Below are 22,857 nucleotides of genomic sequence, written 5' to 3' on the forward strand. Positions count from 1 at the left end.
ACACTTCTCTCTCCTCAGGAGAACCAAATCTGGGTATGTCTTACAGAATTCATGGCACGAGGACAGTCCCACGTCCATTCCCTATACAGCAGATTTGGACCATCTAAATAGAGATGTGCAGAAAATAAGAAGGCTTTACATTTTAATGGATAGGTACTAGAAAAACACCTGTAGCTTTCCAACTGATTTTTAAACAGACCCTTTCTGTTAAGCTTAGGGTCAGATTTCATTACAGCTGAAGCCAGACCACTGCTCCTTTACTAAAATGGTTTTCTTTCAGCACAACTGAAGTGCTTTCAATTTACCTGCAGTCAGGTTTGTCCAATTCACAGAACATTCATCTCTGAGAAGAAGTCAAACTAAGCATCACAGCGTTTCCTTCTGAAGGCTGCACAGAGACTGCAGAGGTTTATACAATGAATGCTGCTTCAAAACCCATCTGGCATTGCTGAACAGCTCAAATGCGTGTGACCAAAAGAAATAACCAAAATATTTATAGGCAATCAACTCTGAGTTTGTTAGTAACAGCAATACTGTACATTTTTACATTATTATCAAATACATAATTCGAGAGTTACAAAATAAGATCATGCATTACCACTAAATCTCATACAAGCTTGGATTGGTTTCATTCCAAGAACTGGAAACTGAGACAGAAGCAGTCTTAGGAATAAGGACTTGAACTCTGGATTCTTGTTTTAGCTCTCACATCTTCTATAGAATCTTGTTACAAGAAAGCCTGTACAAGTTTGCTCAATTTAAAGTATTCAAATAACTACTGAACAAAAAAAGTGAGCAAAAGGTAAGTGCCCAAAAAGCTGAATCTGTCACTCTTTTGAAGGTAACTGCAGAGCCAGAGGTACTTTCACACAGCATGGGGGCGCAGCTTTAACACACACTGAACGTACTAGAAAATGCTCAATTCCACCCTTTGCTATTTAGCTTAGCGTGCCTTGCTTTTGAAACCACCAAGTTCAGCCCTTCACCTTGTAACTGAAGGCAAGGGTCAGCTGTCTGCAGTACCTTCTATGCTAAGACACCTAACAGTTGTGTTCTTTCCCATTCTGGAAGTGATCTGGAATAGGACATACAGGGATGGACAGCCCTACCCAACATTTCACAAGTCTTCAGCTTTGTGGGTCACACCTCTTGTCAGTAGTATTTATGCCTCTTCAAAGAGAGCAGCATTAAGAGATCAGAACATCTGTCTCCCTAGTTCCACTGCATTTACATATGGCACAAGGTTGGTTTTCTAAGGAGTAACTTGTGGCAACGTTTTTTTTTCCTAAAAAAGTGTAACAGCACAAAAAAGTTTAATTTATAGCAGCATTTTACACAATTTGTGTTAAAAAAGTAGAAGTTAACCATTTGTGTATTGAGTAACAAAAGGTTTAAATTACATTTATTTTCCATTTTACACTCACTATTTACTATTTGGACTATTTACAAAGGTTCAAATGCTGTGTAGAGAATGAGCTATACCCAGAATAAACTTCACACGTGAGGTAATGCTTTACCTCAGCCTCTGCTCTGACTGGCTGGAGAGGACAGTTGGGTTTAGATCCTAGAAGAAATTCAGAATTAAGGTGTTCATATGAACTGGATTGTGTTCCTGTAAAAGAAAGCCACGTACACACACACACAGAAAGAGTAATCCTATGGTTGAAACATATTAAGACCTACAGTGGGTTTAGGTTTCATCTTGGCTGAAGAAGAGGAGAAAACAACAAAGCAGAGGGGAGCTGTCAGCAGTACCTCATTTATTCCAGGTGAGTTTCACCACGAGGCCAGCTGTTCATTACAAGATGCTAGAGCAACTGATGTTAAAACAGTAAAACTCAAGTATTAAAGAGCTAACTTTAATACAGGGCTTTCAGCATGCCTTCTGAATAAGACAAAGGAATATTATTCCTCCACCAGCATATCAACCTACCTGTCTCCAAGGCCCAAGAAGTACCACAACCAACTCCCACTGGGCACAACACTTGAGCACATGCTTGCTAATGAACACTGCTTTACCTTAAAGTCCCATTTTCCTCCAAGCATTTTTAAATAACAGACTGCATGAACACGATATAAGATGCTTGTCACTGGAGGTTAGCAGGCTTTGGATCCTGCCATTACAATTGCACTATGAACAAAATGTGCACCAAAATGCTGAAAGGAAAAAAAAAAAAAAAAAGGATGAGGGAGGGAACTACAACAACCTTCACATACATTTTCTGATGGTTGACCAAGTAACACAAGTATAGCAAATGGGTTTGGTAATTGCAAAACAGAAGTTATTGTCCCTGCTCTAGTCCTACATTACGTGAAGGTTGCATAGGACAAGACGACTTTTTGCATGCCTGAGGCAAACAGTGCTTAGTGTTGGTATCCTTAGCTCTCAACAGCTCAACATGGGTCAGTGTGCTTCACTGTCACATATCTGCCTTCACCTCCCCAAACAGTGCAGTCTTCAGTTCTTAGCACTTCACCTGCAGATACCCAATAAGAGTTTAGTATAAGACAAGCTGCTCACGCTTTTCTCTAAGCAAGTACTCTGGCAGAACTACTGACAAGTCTTAAATAAGCCGAACACCACTTAGATGCATACTTTATTTTAGCAGATATGGAAATTTATATACTCAAGTTTCCTCTCTTAAAAAATGGCCTACTAAGGCATCTTAAAAAAATCCATATATGGCTTTGGTTTGCTGAAATACTATTTTACATTGTTAAAAAGGAAAAATCATTCAAATAAACTCGACATGATGACACTTTCATATATTTCACTTAGAACTGACAGTTATACGGGTGCCTGCGTGTAATCAAAGATGTCTCCCCTTGCGATGGCGTGAATAAAAAGGTAATCCAAACGTTTATCTCACAGTAGAGGGCAACCCAGAAGTCTGTGCAGAAGTGACATACAGGGAGTTATTATCTGGGAGAGGGGGAACCACAGAGTTTCCATTCGTAGGGGAACAGCTCAGTTTCAGTTTTTCCAAGTACTCTGCGTGAACAGGCTTGTGGCACTGAAGGACCTTGATTGCGTCTTCTACTTTAAACCATTCTCTTTTCCTTCCTGAAGGAGTACAATACACAAAGAAAAAGTTAGATGTTTAACAGCACCATAGGTTGCTATCTGATCAATCACATCCCAGTTACTTCGGGAAGTTCAAGTCGTCAGACAGCACACTAAGAAGACATGAAGAGAATGGATGAGCACGAGATTCACTTAAGCCTGCTGAAGCAGTTCATAATAAAGCAGATAGTGGGCAGGAGCTCACGGGACTGTTCATGTGGGCCTTACAGGAAGGGGTTGGTATTTAAGTGACTCAATACTGCCCTCTTACACTGTCAACCCTGGCAGTGCTCTGAAGAGCAGTGGATGGTTCCTGGGCCGAGCAGGAATGGAGCAGCACTGCCTTCATGATCCCTGCACACTCTGAGCTTGAGTAGCAGCAAAACCACCCCCCGTATCGATCCTCTGAAGTAACAGAGGATCAGTGTTGCTCTACAGGGAAGCTGGCATGCAATATATCCGCTCTACCTAAACAAACTGAGCACAGTTTTCAAGATACAGCTGTGTGCCACTCAGTGACATAGAGATGTTGTGAGTATATGGATGTTAACACCACTTAAAGCACCATCACCTGAAAAAGGGCAAAGCATCAAAGAATCGTTTCAGAAAGTGAAAATTATTTGCTAACTACAACATTTTAAGTGGAGCATGTGAGGAGAGAATGCATTTACCTATATTTACAGAATCCTCCCAGTCTTCCAGTATTTCTGTGACAGTAAGAACATAAACGTACGTCCTATGCTTCCGATCCTGGTTCTGCTTGAATGTTAGAAGCAGAGGTTTTAATTCACAGCAAAAAAAATAGTTGTCCACATCACAGACATTCCACAACTGTAACATTCAAAGTTACTTACCCTAGGAAATACTTGCCAGCAAAACTGGCTCTTATTCTCACTGATAACAGTACGTACTCACATATGGGAACCTGGCATTTGTTCTACTGGACTCAAAAAGATAGGCAGGTTTGAAGACTGTCAGTGCATGCAGTTTCACTTCCACTTTCTAGAAAGGCTCTAAGCCTCTCCTTACTCAAGCCTGCACACATCATGTGGCAGTAAAGAACAACATCAGCCTCCTGTGTCTTCCAGCAGCAATTAAAGCTGCACTGCTATATTACAGACAAGTACAACAAGTCTGACTCTGTCACGTGGAAGTTGCTTTCTGCAGGTTATCAACTCAAAAAAAAAAACCAAAAAACAAAAAACAAACAAACAAACAAACAAAAAACCCCAACAAACCCAACACCAACAAAAAACAAATAGTGGAACCAAGCCCAAACAAAAGCTGTCTTTGCAAATTGAAAGAAATAGCTCACCTCAAATATCCCGAGCAGTCTGCCTAGCTTTCCCTTTACGCCAGCCTACAAAACAGGCAGGAAAAGAAGCATTAACATGTGCTTTATAGTTTAAAAAGTCAAAATACTGTAACAATCAGGATAAATGATTTACTCTTTCTTATTAGGATTATTTAAGCAATTATTTAACATAGGTTTTAATTACAGTGCTGCATCTACAACCAATGATGAAAAAATAAGCATGAGAGTAAACAGGCTAAGAGAAAAATTCAAGTATACGGGTCAATCTAGAAACAGAATCATTAGAACTCCATTATTATTTCTTACAGAAACTGAGGACTCCAAGTCCTCATAATTCAGCAATGAACTGAAGTACAGGTAACCACATGGCTCTTAGAGCACAATCAATTTTCACAGGAAATGGTTTGGGGCATGTAACCTTTAACCTTACAACCAAATTTATATTCCCCAAACTCCACAGCATTACTAACTTCTGCTTTTAGTATTGTTCCAAGACCTTAAATAAGCCCTTTGGACAGTGAATGCACCTGCCACAGTTTTTTTTTTGTGTAGTGAAGGCAGTCATTATATCCCTGTGATGCTCCAGCCTTGGTTTCCACAGAAGTAATACACAATGCTTCCTCCAAGCTGTTATTTATGATCATCCACTCATACCAAACAAATGCGAGCGCGTTCCTCTGAGACATGAACATGCACAGCCTACTGGTAGATAAAGCCATATGTAGATGTTGCCTCCTTGCATAACTGATATTTAAAACTGGGCTTCTTAGTGCTAAGATGACATTTTCTAGCCTTCAGTCTTGGTTTCCAGCTTGAACCAAAGTTACCAGAGCCTTTATGTAAAAGGGCCATATGGATCTTATTTACATTCTGGTGTGCAGCTCTAACAGGCAACTGGGCAGGCTTCAGCACTAAGCCTAATCAGCATCTCACAAGTGAATGCTCTGTGTCTTTCTTTTTAAAGGAAGCAGATGGCTAATGTTATTTATTAGGCAGTTTTGATTAAAGTCTGTTCTCTGCCTCTGCATCTCAGTCTTCTGCACATCTAGAGCAAGAACTAGACCTGAAGTTAGTGCACAGTTGTATACAACCTTAGAGCTTTCTTCACGTGTTGTTCAATTTCTCCCCATTTCTTAGTACCCCAGATTCAGTCCGAATTTGCCATCAATTTCACTACGGCCACGTGGAATCTGCTTGATTTTAACAGCTTCTCTGTTCTGCCTCCATTCAAATCAGTGGTTTAAACAGATACTCGAGTAGTTTGGAATGAAACAATGAAAGCTTTTGTGCAACCAGATGTCACCAGATGTGATTTCTCTCCCCAGTTCCGAATCACTCTCTAGGCAAAGAGACGTGCTTCCAAAATGGGGCATCATTTCTGCAGACAGGAGCATCTTTCAAAACTTTTACTTCTAAAGTATAGGCAGTGGCTGAAGTCTTGTGGTTTTCCTCTAAAAGTAAGATACTCTCACCTCAGCTGAAAACAGCAGCCATTATTTAAGAAGTGCCATTGAGTGAAAACTACTTGAAAACTCAAGTGCTTTCCTTAACCAAAACATTTTCTCCAGGTTCTTAACATGGTACCTTCAAAATCTGTCAGAACTGAGACCTAGAGGAACTAGAAAAGATCCAGCTTTTTCCTGCAACGTCCAATAAAGTTCTCACATTGCAAATTTAGAGCTCATAACCCAATGCAATAAGTTTTAGGGTGTAAACAATTTTGTCTTTCTTCTTTGGCCATTATGAGCCCAGAGCAGTTAAAACACAGCTGTTTAATAATCCAACAAAATCCAACAGCTGAGTGAGACACTCAACTTTAAGAGAAAATCTTAAGGTGTTTTTCTTTTAGCTGACAAGCTGTTGTCAGTCTGTGAGCACTACACAGTAACTTCTCACATCTGAACTTTAGATATGCTGTAATTAAGTGGAGCCACAGGGAAGAATACAAACTACTTCATCCCATAACCCTCCCGGCCTGGAGGACTCACTGTTGGCAGATCCCAATCTTGCACTGCATCAGAGGTGCAATCAGGCTTGCCTTGTATTTCCTGTAGATGGAGCAAGAGTCCTGCTGGAACTTTCAAACTAACATAGAAAGCTGCTTAAAATCCACATCACTTAAGAGTCATTTCAACTGTGGGATCTGTTGGATGGTACTTGGATGGCCACAGTGCAAGGCTATTCCTGCTCTTTCTTGCACACTTTTAGAACTTAAAAGGGTTTCATTGTACCACTGTACAATCTCATTTAAGAGGGTTTTTTATTTTTTATTTTTAAATAAATCAATGTAGTATTAGCTACTAGCTGGAGCAGATCCTTTTGTTTCTTGTGAGAGGTCTTAGATAACATTACTGGCACTTCTATGGTCACTGCACATTATCCAGAGTCAGCCTCCTCTTCTCAGAGAGCTGTATTTCCACAGGTCAGGAGGGAACCTGGATGTATTTTGGCTGACACCTCAATACACTAACCAGAAACAGAGCAAGAGCCTTTTTTGTGTGTGACAGAAGAAAAGGCAGTGGGAGGGTACTCCTTCCTTTTGAGAGGCCAGACGACCATCTCATCCCCTTCAGTGTCAGATTTCCCTCTGAACACTGCATGTGCAAGCCCTTCCCATTTCCAGCCATCATGCCACCCAATTAAAGACTGAGCTCCAACTTGAGCAACAAAGCAGCTCTGCATTTAAGCAAGGTGTAGTACCCTTATGGGACTGCTTGGCACTGTAACTTCATTTTGATATTCTATTTCAGGTTTGTAAAAGTTTGTATCTAAAGAATTGACAAGTGACTAACTACTGTAACCCACAAAATGACAGTTCAATTTATACCATGTAACCACAATACTGGATCAGAAAGAAAGAATAATTCATACTAAAATTTATTTACTGGAGGAAAAAAAAAACAACGACGTTAGCATGAACAGAACTCAAAGACAAAAAACAAACCCAACAGGAACGACTCAGTCTGACTATGGAAGAACTGCAGGGCACGTAGCTTTGACTGCATTTGTCCTTTGGGTTTTAAAAACAAAGAGTTTTTAAATACATCACTTTTTGTGGGAAACCAAGGGATATACAGAGCCAGTGGGGCGAACACACTGTGAGCTGTGAACACACTGCTCCTACCACTAAGAACGATCCTTACAACACCTGCTATCAGTGTCTCTCTTTTAATAAATTAATGGATGCTGATGGTTAGTTTGTGCATGACCCAATACCAAAGGAACACGGTTCAAAGGAGTGCCACAGTGTGCCTGCTTTGAAGTTTATTCATTCACAAAACTCTTAACAGTTCACTTCACTGCACTGTAACCAGCTTGCCAGGTGACACTGACCTCACTGTAAAAATAGAAAGGACATGCATCTCTAAAATGGTTAATGTGAATTTCCATGGCTCAAGTAAAAACCCTGAAAAACCACAGTGTTCATTAAGAACAGTGCTTTACCTTGCAGTCTTACAGCAGCACACAAGATTCAGCCTGTAGCTTAACTGTATTTTGGTTTGGGTCATGAACTTTTAGTGTTCATTATCAAATGGCCATCCAGCATGTGAAGGGAGCCTACAGAAAAACGGGGAAGGACTCGTTATGAGGACATGTAGTCTTTAAACTGGAAGAGAGTAGACTTAGGCCAGATATTAAAAAGAAATTCTTTACTGTGACTGGTGGTGAGACACTGGAACAGGTTGCCCACGAATGCTTCAGGAAAGGGGCTTCCACAGCATCTAAGGCCAGGCTGGATGGGGCTTTGAGCAACCTGATCTGATAGGAGGTGTTCCTGCCTATAGCAAGGGGTTGGAACTAGAGATCTTAACGGTCCTTCCAACCCAAACCATTCAATGATTCTACAAAATGCTGAAAATTCTCAAGCTGTTGAACAAGCATCTCCAAATAATTTTTGCTCACTGAAGCCACTGGCTTATGAAAAACCTTGATGTACTTAAAAGCACAGCAAAGAGCCAAATATGGCTAGCAGGTCATGCCTTACTCTGGAATAACATTAAAAGAAGTGTAGCCACTGTCATAAGAATGAATAAAAGCTCATTAGCCTGTGAGCAAGACGCCCACAGCAGCACCTCTCAGGAGCTTTAGCTTCAAAAAGTTACTTTTGTGGTGTATAAACACAGATGATACTGCCATTTTTTCAGTCACTTATAACACACAGCTTTTCTATCATGAAGGGTCCTGCTGAGCATTTTGACTGCAGGAGTATTTCAGATGAGGATAAGTCAAATTTTATCAGGAACTTTTTTTTTTTTTTAAAATTCATACTTGAATCTGTACATTGCAGATGTGCTCAGCATTCTACACACAGTATCCTGGTTTTTTTCCCCTGTGGATTTGCCTAGCAGATTGCAAATTCATTTTTATATGGCTCTCTATCCATTCCACTTTTTCTACTAGGACAAGAATACACAGTGAAGAACCCACAGAACAATCATTTAAGAGTGACACAATTCCTGACCAGTACCACCACCATGGAATTATAAGATTGGAAAAGATCTCTGTGATCACCCAGCACAACCATCAGCCCATCCCCACCATGCCCACTGACCATATCCCCTCAGTGCCACATCCACACAGTTCTGGAGCACCTCCACCACCTCCCTGGGCAGCCTGTGCCACTGCCCAACCACTACTTCTGAGAAGAAATTCTTCCTAATATCCAACCTGAACCTCCACTGGTGCAACTTGAGGCCATACCCTCTTGTCCTGTCAGTTATCTGGGAAAAGAGGACAACCCCCACCACAACCTCCTTTCAAGTTGTTGTACCGAGTGATGTATAGGAAAGTCTTTCTTTGCTCTGACAAAGAAGGGGCAAGGACAAAACTCTGCTATGGAGGGATCACTTCATAGAACAGAGACAGCATTTTCTTTCTCTCTCTCTCTTTTTTTTTTTTTCATTTAAACTATTTGCTCTGTTTTTTTTTTTTTTTTTCCCCTGCTGATCTGAAAGCAATTCCAGAAGGACGCAAAATCAGGAGTAGTCAGATTTTTACTCTCTGTATGAAGCAGCCACAAAGTTTTCCATGTCTGGGCACTGTGTGCAGCTTGACTGGGCCTCAGCCATATTTCACCCCTACTCCTTTGCTATCCCAGCCTCATTCTCCTAAACTTCACACCTCTTTTGAGGCAGCACTGCAGAAATTTGTGAGCAAGGCCACGACCTGAAGTACTCCTCAAAAACATTCTCAGAGCAGAAGTACACGTAGCAGAAAACTAAGTATCAGCCTCTGTGTCACAACTCTAGCACTAGTGTACTGACTAGTGACTGACTAGTGACTAACACTAGTGTAGTGACCACTACACTACTTTGCTATGGCATTAACCTGACAGCTTTATGCCTAGCACTGTCTGCACACAGAAGCCTAAATGCTGGTACTTCTGGTCATGCCCCCAGACAACTTCTATGAGATAGTAAGATATCACAATTTTCCCTAGAGACTCTTCTACTGCCTCTCCTGCAGAGGAGCCTTGATCTTTGCCCCCTTCAAGTGGGGCTTGACTGCTTTGAAGCAGCCTCTTTCACTTTTATAAATACAGGAGCGCTTGTCTGAATTCATCTTGGGCAGCTCAAAACTGGCCCCTACAACAAAACTGAATACAGCAAGAAAATCTGGAATAATCTTCAATCAACAAGGCTTATTTATGTTTAAATCCTGCTGCATGAGGGTTGCTAAGAGAACTGAATATCAAATTAGTCTGTTCCCCGCATAAGATGGGAAAAGAGTCAACAAATTAGAGCAAACAGAATTCATTCTGACACCAAAAGGCAAGGAAATTTCAGGCAAACTACATTTACATCAAGTTACCAAGCCTCCACAACAAAGCTAAGAGTCTTAAGGGTATGCAAGCTAAAGCACCAGGTAGCACAGCTACTCAGAAAAAGAGAAAAGCACTGAAAAAACGCGTTATGCACGTTGACAATTAGCAACAACATTAATGTGCTCTGTCATACTGGGATTACAAAGCTGTTCAACATTGGATATTCTGTACTTCATTCTCTTTCCAGCACATACCAGCTCTCTGTAAAACCTTGTACTTCCTGTACAATGCAATAGGTTGCCCAGAGAGACTGCACAAACCCCTCTCCTCAGAGATATTTAAGAGCCATCTGGACATGATCCTGGACAACAGGCTCTAGGTGGCTCTGCTTGAGCAAGGATTGGAGGTGACCTCCAGAGATCCTTTTCCTTTCCTACCTCAGCCATTTTGCAATGAAGTAGTTGGAATTTTTTTTGTTACCTCTTCATACACTTCTCTGACAGCTGCTCCTCCAGGTTCCTCTTCTGGTTCCATTCCTCCACCTGGAACAATCCACTGATCTGGGTATCGGCTACTGCTTACTAACAGCACCTACAAATAATGCAAAGGACTGTTAAATATAGCTTTTAACTCAGGAATCTTGGTACCATCTACTTTTTCCATAGCACACTTATTCACTTGGGCATATGGATTATAGACTTCAAAAATGAAACATAACAAGTAACCAGGAGTTGTAAGAAGCACTTAAAACCACAAAAAAAAACATTAACATCAGCTTTTTTGATACAAAGTCAAGACACAGTTGTTTCATAGACACGCTTTCTTCAGATGCTTGGATACAGTATGGAAGGTACATAATACAATGTGCATAAGAACGAAGACATACAGCAAAACATCTAAATACCAACCCCTAAGATCACTAAACAAGGGGTAAAAATTAAGAGATCATCATCATACATAAGTTAATTTGTATGAAATGGGATATTTTGGCTAAAGAATTGGCCTTCTCAAAATATCTACAATTTTTAGCCTTAAACAAGCTTATTTTCATTAACCGAAGTGTGATACTAACACGGTAAGCTTTCAATATTGCATAACTAAATTAAAGAGCACTTCATTGGCTCTTGTTCAATTTCTAACACTTCTCTAAGAGGAAAAACTGGAACATACTGAATTTTAAATAACTCCTGAGTTTGTTAGCAGATTTTAAGTGACATTAAAATGTATATTTGTGTGCCACCTGGTTGCACCATTGATACATACCAATTTACTAACCACTGCTCAGAGTTGACAGCATGTTCAGGTACCTGCACAACATACTAAGGGTGAGGATGCTTTGCTTCTAGATTAATCTACAGCAGAGAAATACAAAAGTGATATCTTGATTCAAGACTACACAAAAATGAATAGCGCTGCTTCTAAGACATGCTCCATCATCATCACTGTACCTAGATGAACACTGCACGTTCCAGGCAATACTTTGGCACCACACCGAAGTTACAGGACAAGTGTTCAAGGATCAATACTTGGGACCAGACCAATACTTGGGTCTTGAAAACCTGTGACAAGATTTGCAACAAGAACCTTAGTTGAAACGTTTACCTGTTGCCTGCTGGCAAACGACTCAAAGGACAGCTCTGCCCCCACTAACTGCCTCTGCCTCTGAATTCACCTCCTGTTCAATTAATTAAGAGGAACAACAATTCTGTCATGAGTGCAACAGTACTATGCATTACAGCTATACTGTGTCCCTTCAGCACTCAAGAAATACGGTGTAGGTTCACCTACAAAAACTGGACAGCGTAATTATGACCATCTTTGCAAACATAACATAGATACACACTGAAGTATACCTAGGTAAGCCCTGTGACAAATATCTGCTGACTGTAATATTAATTGCAAGAGCTGTTCAGCTCTTCAGGATTCTCTACTGTACCAGTTCCTTTCATTTCTTTCTATGCTAAATCAGGAACACAACAGAGACCATCATTTAGTACAAAAGTCATTCTTAATACCTGATTTATATGCTTGGATTTTCAGTCAACTCAAATATTTTACTTGTTTACCTTATCTAGTAACAATCAGCGAAAGGAACGCTGATCTCGATCTTGATCAGGTCTTTGTTGACAAGTATCCTTTGATACTAACAGGTACACAGCTCTGTTGCCTGTAGCTGTAAGCAGGTTCTTAAACACATAGGTGGAACGCTTATATCACTACAAAGAGGATGGTGACATTGCTTAAAGCCCAACTGTAAATGTTGAGTTTGTATACATCTATGGGATGCATACAAGCACTACATGTTATTTTCTGCTCATCAAACTCGCGCTCGCTGCAGTCATGTGAAAGCTAGCAACTGTGATGAACAAAAGGATGATTATCTCATATTAAATCATTCCCAGCTTAATAGAATGGTTTTAATCAGCACTCGTTTAGTTTAAGCTAGACATAAAATTCTTAATTACTATTAAGGGATAAATCGGGTTGCTTATCCTGGCAGCACAGCATAAAGCCAGGAATGTTTTATGCCTTTATATGTAGTTGTTGACTACTGCTAACCCAATCAATAGTCTGTGGGCTGGGTTTGTATACCTATTCACTTTAAATTACCCTTTTAAAAAGCAGAAGCAAATGCATCTAGCATCTAATAACGTTAAATACACCACTCTACTTGACAGGCTTCAGAGCTGTACATATACTCAGAAGTGCAACTGCCTAAGAGTACATTTTGGCAAATTCCCAACTCCCTACTAACCTTTCCACCATTGCTTCTGTGCTTCCTGTTATCCCACTGCTTTTATGATCTTAATCTAAGGGACCACACCGAATTACATCCCTGAGACTTTGAAACACACAACTTCTCCTTCCCACCAGAAACACCCACCCTGGGGGATGCTAGCAACAACATACTCTGTGGTAGTGAGTTTCTACACATTGAGAGTTGCTTACTACCAATTTTAAGATCGAATGGTAAGGCTAAAAAGCACTCCATACCTCCTGCACTTACTAGCCTAGTTGGTTTTTGATTCCATATAGGGTTTAATTTTCAGGTATTTCAACCTGTAACTGGTCAAAGACAGACTCCGCAGTATTGGAAGGACTACATAGATCACTTAACGAATGCACCAGAAAGCTCTGGCTGCTTCAAAATGCACTCACTTGGCAGAAAAGGTGCAAGACTGGCAGCAAAGAACCATCAATTAATTTTCCTTCAATGTAAGAGGTGCAAAACAGGGGAACAGATCCAGGTCACCTGAACATCCTGCCTCTTGAGTAGGATAATCTTCAGGCAGACAGCAATACTCTGCTGAAAATAAGGACTGCACAATCTAACACACCCTTATTTTTTCCTAGCCTGTGAACACCAAATTTTACCTTGTATGTACTACCAAGCAGTTCCTATGCAGAGAAATCTGCATCCTGTATCTCTGAATACAAAGGAAGGCTCCTGTATCTCAAAGGATCGAGATTACTTTTTATCATATTACTTGCCAGCGATCACAGCCTCTCTCATGTCTCTCAAAGCTTTATTAGACAATTGTTTCTCTTCTTTAAAAGAGCAATGGCGTCTGATCTGCTTGCCTGGTTATATCATTGGGGTTACCTTATACCAAAGACTAAGATAAAACTATTGTTTTTTATCTGCCAAGTCAGGCAGCAGAGCTGCAAAATTCAACGAAGAGAAGAAAAATGAAGGATTCTTCCACTAGGTCTTACTAACTTAAGTTTTTACCTTGTTTTCAAGTCCAGGAATAGCAATGACCTTTGCGCATAGCAAGGAAGAGAAACTGCTTGCCAGCCTACTTGTAATAAGCAGCTATCAGTATGCTTAACCAAGAGATGGTTAACCAAAAAACCAAAGGTAACTACAGAGCATGTGGCATCATGGGACTTGCCCACTATAAATGTTAAACTTCCAGATAAACAATTGTAAGTTTCCAGAAGATGACAAAGTTTTGGCCTGCTTAATGTCCTCGAGTCTGAAGAAACATGTGGAAGTTAGGAGCCATATATATTCCATAAGATTAAAACAGCCAACTGCCCAGAGTAATACAGATGACAACCCCAAGCTACTTCTCCTTACATTTTTACTAAGTACCACAGCTTTGTGTCTTCTTTGACTGTGGAGCATTATAACTTACAGAAGTAACTGGATTAAAAATAGCTAACAGTAAAAACAATGAACCAAGGGTAAGGCTGAAGGTTTCTAGACATAACAAGCAAGCTATCACAGCTGGATTTCCTTGACTTCAAAGCACAATTTCCGATGACTTAAAGTGATGGAAGAGGAAGTGGCAGAAGATAGTATAAACAGACCAGAAGATGCACATTTTTTGGATTTATTTGTTGCAAGAAAGAAAAAACAAGAAACATACTTGCAGATGAAAGGGTTCCAGAGAAGTTGCCGTGTCTTTGTAGGCTCTCTCCTTCCAGTCTAACCACGTCCGTTCTTCTCTTCCTCACTGCACACCCCATTTTCTCCCATTACTCACACCAAACCTGTATGTCCAACTTGTATTTCAATTGCCTGACAGGAACAGCTATGCTAGCCCTTTATTCATTCTATATGCAATAGAACTGACAGTTTAAAAGGAACAACTTTAACTTTCAGGAGGGAAAAAACGAGTCAATCCCTTGACTCCATACACACACTGAGCATGTGCAGTACTAGCCCAAAGCACACAGCTTGGGCACACAGCCACAACCCATGGATAGCACGGATAAGGTAAGGATAAGGCAGACACATAGAAAAGGAACACAGATCATGAAGCTGAGTACACATGAAAAACTGCAGAGGTTTTAAATTGATCAAGTAGAGGGAAAAACTGGAAGGACAAGAGGTACCTCTCAGGTACATAACAAATTCAAAATGCTCTTAGAGGAAAGAGAGTAGGTTATGTTCTCAGAACTGCTGGAAATATATTTCTGAAGGAAAAGTTTCCAATTCTTTTGTAAGAAAACATCAGGACTCACTTTGTTAGAAATTAACGTAATCTAACCTAGCATATGCATCATGGAAAAGTCCAGGCTATGGGGCCATTCTGCCAGCTACGATTACTTGGAAGAGTCAAAGGTGACTGAAGCCAAATACAGGCATAAGGGTCAGCCAAACCCTATCATCTATTTAAATGTGACCATCACCAGATGCTCAGGGTAGAAACAAACAGGAAATATTTGACTATTTTCCCCCAGAAACCTGACCTCCACTTGTTTGTTCACTCAAGAGCTTCCTCAGAAGTATGAGGGAACGAATTTGAGTGCTCCAACACAAGAATGTTACTGAGAAGCAAGGAAAAGCATCTCTTATATATGCTATCGAACATTAAAATAGACACTTGTATCATACTTACAGGATTCTCCCTGCACATAGAAAGTACACATTTCAAGTTAGAGCGCACATTTCAACCTGGTATTATAGTTGGAGACTTCCTTCATCTGATACTTTTTAATTATTTGAAGAATCCTTGCCTCGTTTCAGTAGCTCTGAAATACTTACTCAGTTCTTCTGAGGCTATGGTATCCTTATGGTAGGCTGCCATAGTATCCTTACCCCAGAATATCTCACTCTGGACTCCAGAAAGTTGAAAAAATGCAGCGGACCTTTGCAACCTGCTATAGCAATGCCATGCAGATAGCATTTAATAAGTGATATACTTTTGCCTTCCTGACAACATTCTCCATAGACTGCCTGCTTGTAATTCTCATCTTTACTGCAATCATTCCCCAAATTATTATATAGTAGTGGAAAAAACACTTGTCAGACTTTGTTCTTCCCCCTTTCCCTGGGGCACTGAGTTCAGGAAGCTGACGGCTATGCAACCATACAAAGGTCAACACAAACTGGGGCAGGAACATGTGTCTCCAGCTACCCCATTTCAGATCAACTGAAATTCAAATACCTCTAATGAATTACTTTCCATAAAACTGAAAAGCAGTGTGCTCAAATATGTCTGGTTTAAAAAGATTTAGTTGAAATGAAAAAAAGTGGCTGAGAAGCAAAGAAATGGCATAATAACTAGCAGTGTATTTACCTAAGGGATGGGGAACTTGAGCATAGCATCTTGAAAGCAACCTAGAAAACTGTGTTTTGCCCATACAACGTTGAAGTCTGAAATGACACTCCTAACGTTATGCATGGATCACTGATCAAAGCACTGACGCAATATTAAGGTATCAGTCAGTGCAACTTCACTGGCATTCAAAAGATGAACAATGAATAAATAATATACGCATACATTTTACAATACTTCAAAGTCATTTCTGTAAATGATGTTTGAGATCTTACAATTTTAAGGTATATGGCAACAGGGAGATCAGCCTTTTTCAGGAAAGGTTTTGCCTTAACTCACAATTCAAATTCCATTATTCCACAAATTATCCCTTACATGAAATTCACATATTTAAGCAACTTCTTGTTATACTGAATCAGAAGTCCCTTCCTCCAACTATTTCAAGTACTTTGTTCTGTTCTTAGCCTAAAGTGCTCATATCAGGCACGGCAGCCCCGTGCCACTGCAGCACTTTAGCAGTTACACATTTCCTCACGTCAACAAGCACTGGTGTCACCTGTAACTCTGCATCTCCTCCTGAGCTTTACTATGTTTCTGCAAAGCACATCTGACAGGACTTAGGTACCATAAAGGGGGTATATCTTGCACCCAGCTGAGTAACAAGGAAATATTCCTGGCCACAGAAAGCCCTGCAAACAATCCAGGAAACCACCCCAAAACACCTATGGAAGTTAATTTCACTTCTCAGGCTCAGTCAGCTCCCAAACCCTTTTACAGACAGCCTTCCCCTCTTCTACTGTCAGTGCAGACCAAGGAAGACAACATGTCACCCGGAAGTGGTAGAATAGCCAGACTTCATCTTGCTGTCCACTGCTTTGTAACTTGAAACTCTGGCCTAATCTGGAGCAGCTGAACTCAGCTTTCCTGGTTACTCAGCAACATAATCCATCTGACCAAGGGATCAGCTTCCAAGCAATTTTCAAGAAGCAGGAGCTCCAAGCCTTTGAGAACCCACTCAGCTGTAGGTTAAGACATGACAAGGTTACTTCTCAACATGTACCAGTTAGCTTTCAGCCTCTGTCATATTTAAGATACTTTGAACTGCCCCTCCCATACAAATACAAAACCATACATCTTTGAGACAAAATTGATTTCAAAATATTTAATTCACAGGAGCAGTTCCAGTGAAGTGCTTTAGCACTAGATCAGGTTGTAGCGTTCCATGAAGTCAGTGCGTGGCCAAAGCCAACATCTTTTTTTCAAGCTGGAATACATGGAGAATGTCACTCCTCATTAAAATAAACTTTGAAAACATTCTACAATGAGACAAAAAATACATATCATCATTTGTGTCACCACCAAACTCAAATCTATAAAAAAATACTGAAAATATTGCTGAAAATCCCATCAAGAGATGTATGTGTATACAACATCTTTATGGACACACACATAGGTATGCATGAAGTTTCTGAAGATGTCTGCCACTCTATTATTTTGTAGAGAATGGCACCATTGAAATTCGCACACCACAGAACTAACCCAGTTTAGCCAGCAGTGTAAATCCTCAAAGTAAACCTTGGATGCTGCTAAGCTAAAGAAGATAGTTTCTTGAGTGTCTAAACAACTGTTATTAATTCAGAAATTCAACTTTTAAACATGGCAAAACAAACGAGGCTTTATTCCACTTATGTCTGGCAGGTACAGCTTTGTTTCCTTCTTCCCTCAACCCACCCACTCGTTAAGCACATTCATTCTGGTGCGGGCAAGTAATACCATGGGTACTGAAAACTGTACTCAAGGTTTTCTCTTAAGAAACAGCTCGTGGCTGACTGGCTTCAACATCTAAAGAGGCATGTGGGAAGACAGGAGCTTCCTCCCATGGCTGGCAGCTCAACTCCCAAAGCTTTGCACAGCTTTCAGGCTTCCAGTGTTGGCAAGTGCAAGCTGCAGTTCAACAGGATGGATGGATCCCAATGTTAAGGCAAAGGGGATGTACACTATGGTTTCAGAAAACTGAAGAGCACTGCGCTATAGTTTTAAACACTTGAAGAGCACTATTTAAGTGACAAGACAGCTATCACGAGGAAGGCAAATTCAATGCCAGTTTCTTAAATCTTGATGTTCTACAGCCAAAGAAATAAAAGTCTATGAATTGGACCAATAAGGTTATACAATATCAGAACCCAAGTGTTTTCAAATGAGGTTGCAAGGCAATAATTAATAAGTACACCCCCTGACACAGTACAAAAGTAAATCTACATTTCCCGTATGTGACAATACTGTCTCAGAAGTGCAAGGAAACCATTCCCATCTATTTTCATCTCTTATACAATAATGACCAGCAAAACAAGAAAATTGAGAACGGGCCTTTTGTCTTCAATTTTTGTTAATAATATATATGAAGCTACTTTTTAGATCTGACACTAATAACTGCCAGCTGATCACTGAATTAGAGATTTCAGTATTATATTTAATTATGTAAATCACTGCTTGCAGATGCCAAAAATAATTAGAACACACTCAAGTTTTACATTCAAAGTATTTAAAAATAAATGCTCGTTTATTTGTATAACATGCAGTTGATAGAATAAAAATTAACTCATTCTGGTTCTTTAAGTGATTAGGAAAATACATTTACTACTTGCCATCCTGGTCTCGTTCTCCACTCTACGAGATGAGCATTTCCTCACCTATCCTATGGCCCAACCCTAAGCCAGCAGCAGCACTCTGTGCAAAGCCAGCATTCAACAAAGAGGCAATTCCAACTGGGGAAGTCACCAGCCCTTGTGGCACTGCAAGAGACTCCTGCTGCTCATCCTGCAGGCGTCGTCCATATCTGAGCCACACACAAGAGACTTGCATTTCTTCACAGACAAACAGCCAGCCCATCCCAGCCCGCTGAATACCAATCAGCCTTAAGCATACACCTACCAGCTTCTTGCTGCGCGAAGATGCCATGCACAGCCCCCACATTTCTCACCTTCAAGTCTTGTTTCATTTTTCATGGGATTTCTCCTGCTTCATTTCCAGCATTTTTTTTTTAATTTAAATTGCAGACAGTGCCTTCAATTACTGTTTCATTTTGATTACAAATGGCAGAAGGACTCAGCGCCTAATCTGATATCCAGCTATCCTGCTCAGCCCAAATGATGGCACTGAAGTAACCAAAACAGGCTTCACTTTAAAGACAGCAGTCTAAGAGATGGTCTTTTAAAACACTTTAAGATCTCCAAAGCAACTGACAACATTTCTTGGCTATTTAGGTTTCCAGGGTGGTTTTTTTTTTGGTTTTTTTTTTTTTTTAAAAAAAAACAAGCAATATCACAGCATTATGTTTACAAAAATCTAAGATAAGCTGGCTATGCCAGCAAACTGACACACACACAGGGTCCTTTCAAAGATGATGCAAGAATAGAGGATTTTTGCAGTGGTGCAGCTATTTGGACACACATCAGCTACCCTGCAAGCACATACTTCATTCTGCAATGCCAGCTCTACAGACAAAGAAGCAGCATTTGATAGGTTACAGCCCCATTTCCACCCCCTAACACCAAATAAAAGTGGCTTTTCTCAAACCTGGCAGCAAGGACTGTTGGTAGCTCTAATGGACAGCGCTGCAGCAGACAACAGGAGCTCAGTGACTGCTCCCAGCTGTTTGCAAGGTTCACCAGACTCACCCTCACCTCACAGCTACCCTAGAGCTCACCTATGTTTTGAATGAAGAAAAAGTAATGCATTTCCCCTTCAATTTATTTATATGTTTATCATTCTTTGTTACCAGACTTTTTTCAACTATTATGTTCCTTAGTTACCCATAACACTCAGCTGTAATGTGGGCTTCAGTAAGACTACAAAGACAGCACAACAAGGTCAGAATAGATAAGGAACACATCAAAAAGCCATGAGCAGACTTTGCAGCAAGACTGATGACATATATTGTTTTATGTAGTAGATGCCTTCATTGAGGACAACCATGAAAAATCTATTACTGAAAATTTAAAGCCTGCTACTTTAAGCCTCCATGAATCAGCAAAGTGGCCCAGTTGATAATCTGAAGTTACACAATTAAAATTGCAATTGGTTAAGAAGAATCTGTTGTGAATCCAGTATGCAGGAATAACTGTTGCTCCAGCAGAAATATAACAAGTAGAAACAACCTGAGTATTTGATATCACTTCTAATCAAGGGATGAGTACACAAAAGTTCTGCAGTCATGATAAAGACAGGATCTATCATATTTTTTTCTGTGGTATGGAGACAGGTATTAGTAGCCATCTGCACAACGCAGTGGGATTCCATTCAAAACAACCCTGTAGCCTACATTCAAGAAATAGTGGTATCAAACTAAAGTAGATGAAAAAAATTGAATAATGGAAAAAAAGGTGTTAGAAGAGATGGTTCTAAGACTTCAAAGTCCATCAAAACATTGTTAGGGAACAGCTGCTGTCTACTGAAGAACCAAATCATAGTACTAGAAAGGAGAAATAAAAGTAGGTGAAGAACAGACATAACTGGACATGAAGCAGCCATACAGAGTCAAGGCAAAAATGAAGGATAATTCTTCGGTTTGTATGAGAAGACAGCAGCAGATCCCAGGTACCACTGCCTTTGTGGCTCCTCTGGAGCAGAAGCTCCCCTACCTGGAGTGGCCTGGAGAGTCAGGTCAGCTGAAAACTGATAGCACCATTTCTAGAGAATGGAAAAAGAAGCACAGAAGATGTAGCATTTCAAGCAGACCTACACTGAAGTGTATTTAGAGAACAGTACTCAGGAACATCACAAGCACTCATCCAGCATCCACAACATCTCACTCATCCAGCTGAGGCACACAGCTGGTGATACAAACAGCAGCCACAATACACTGAGGCACAGGCTCTGCAGCGAGGTGGTAGAACTGGCACTCGGGAAACATCTGACCCAGGTTAGCACATGACCTCTGCTTTTCAGGAAGTAACACATCACAAGGCAACACTGTTACCACACGTTTGATGTATGTCCTGAACCCACCTTACCCCATCCTGCAACACATCTGCTTGGCAGTGCCAAGCCTAGCCTGCAACAGCTGTACAGGTGCTCCACCCGCAGCACCTCTGTGCTTAGCACTGCCATTCTTCTGCAGCACAGCAGGAGCTGGCAAGATCTCTGCCGAGCACTCTTCTCTATTAGAACACCCAGCAAAGCCCGCTCAGCTCGCTCCTGAGGCTGTACCGACAGCACACACGGGATAACACGAAGCACAACGCCACTCGGGTTGATTCCCGGAGGCACCGCTCAGCGCTGGGAGATGCGGCCTCTCCCCGCCGGGCGCTGAGGGCCCCGCAACACACGTGCCTCACTGACAGGAGGCACGGGGCGAGCGCTCCTCCCAGCCCACGGGGAAAGGAGAACAAACGCAAGCCGTAACCGGCGTATTTCAAGGCATTAAAAAAGAAAAGAACGAAAGCCAGGACAGGGTGTGCTTCCAGACAGTACGGAGACGCATTGTGCAACGCATCCATCAGTGAAGTTCGCAGATAACGGCCGGTGCCGTTGACCTTGGCTGGGATATAGGGCAGGGCTGTTGCCACCTCCCGATTCTGCCGCAACACCGCACCGCGCTGCCTCCGACGACCGAAAAATAATGATTAAAACCCGCAGAAGCCGACCGCGAGGCGGGACAGCGTTAAGGTCACTCCCCCCCCCCACCCCCTCCCCGGGGAGGGCCGCGCCCCCCGCCCCGCGGAACCCCACGGTCGGGCGCCATGCCCGCAGCCCGCGGTCCCGTCCCGCATCGGGCCGCCATTACGCGGGGCGCCGCCCGGGGCCCGGCGCGCACAAAGGAGGCGCCGCCGCCCCGCGCACGTGGGCCCGCGCCCCACAGCCCCAAGATGGTGGGCGAGAGCCGCGCCCGCCCCGCGCCGACACCGCCGCCTCCTCCGGGCGCGGGGACGGCCGTTCGTGGCGGTGCCCCCCGCGCCGAGACAAAGAGCCGCGGAGCCCCGCCCGGCTCACACTGCCCCGCTCTGCCCGGGTCTCGGCTCCCGCCCCCCTGCCCCACGTGCCGGGCTCACCTCGTCCTCCCGCTCGCTGCGGAAGCAGAGGCACGCCGCCCGCTTCTTGTAGCCCTCCCGGTCGTACGTCCGCGTCTGGTTCGGCTTAAATTTCATCATAGAGGCGGTGACCCGCCGGCAGCCCCCGGCCGCCACGGCTCCTCTCCGACCGCCCCGGGACGCCGCTCTCCGCCGCCGAGGGCCCCGCTAGGCGCCGGGGCGGGAGAAAGGCCGGCCCTCGGCCGCCCGTCACAGCCGCGCCGCACCGCTGCGACCGCCCCAGCGGCCGCGCCGCGCCATGGAGGCCCCGCTCCGCTCGCTCCGGCCCGGCCGAGAGCCGCCGCCGCCCCGCGCCCGAGCGCCGCGGCGGCCGCCCCTGCGCCCACTATTTAACTGGAACGCACATTCCTGCGCCCGCGCGCGCCGCGCCGAACCGCGCAGGCGCAGCGAGGGGAGGGAGTGTGGAGGGGGGGCGGTCCGCGGCGGCGGGCGGGGCGCAGGGGCGGGAGGGAAGGCAGGGGGTCGGTCACGGCGGCGTGCTTAGTCACCCGCGGGGACTGAGGGGAACGGCGGCGGCGGCCCCGGAGTGGGCGGGGCAAGGGCGAGCCCTGCGCGCCGCGGGCTGGCGGCGAAGCGGCGGGGTGAGGGGTTCTCCGGTCGGAGCCCCGCTGGGA

The 22,857-nt window shown here is 42.8% G+C and overlaps 1 protein-coding gene across 2 annotated transcripts; it reads right to left on the reverse strand.

The window, feature by feature from the left end:
• Positions 1-2,861: 2,861 nt before the first annotated feature.
• Positions 2,862-22,303, reverse strand: NUDT4 (nudix hydrolase 4; the record flags this gene model as incomplete). Of its 2 annotated transcripts, none has more annotated exons than XM_079548879.1 (5): positions 2,862-3,064; positions 3,736-3,820; positions 4,380-4,424; positions 10,624-10,734; positions 22,205-22,303. In XM_079548879.1, 5 exons carry the CDS (start codon positions 22,301-22,303, stop codon positions 2,862-2,864), a joined length of 543 nt encoding a protein of 180 aa, XP_079405005.1. The 2 variants fall into 2 exon arrangements, with proteins under 2 accessions (XP_079405005.1, XP_079405004.1); XM_079548878.1 differs by having other exon boundaries at positions 3,736-3,823.
• Positions 22,304-22,857: the final 554 nt, after the last annotated feature.

The sequence above is a fragment of the Tetrao urogallus genome (genome assembly GCF_951394365.1).
Source record: "Tetrao urogallus genome assembly, chromosome: 1".
NCBI lineage: Eukaryota > Metazoa > Chordata > Aves > Galliformes > Phasianidae > Tetrao > Tetrao urogallus.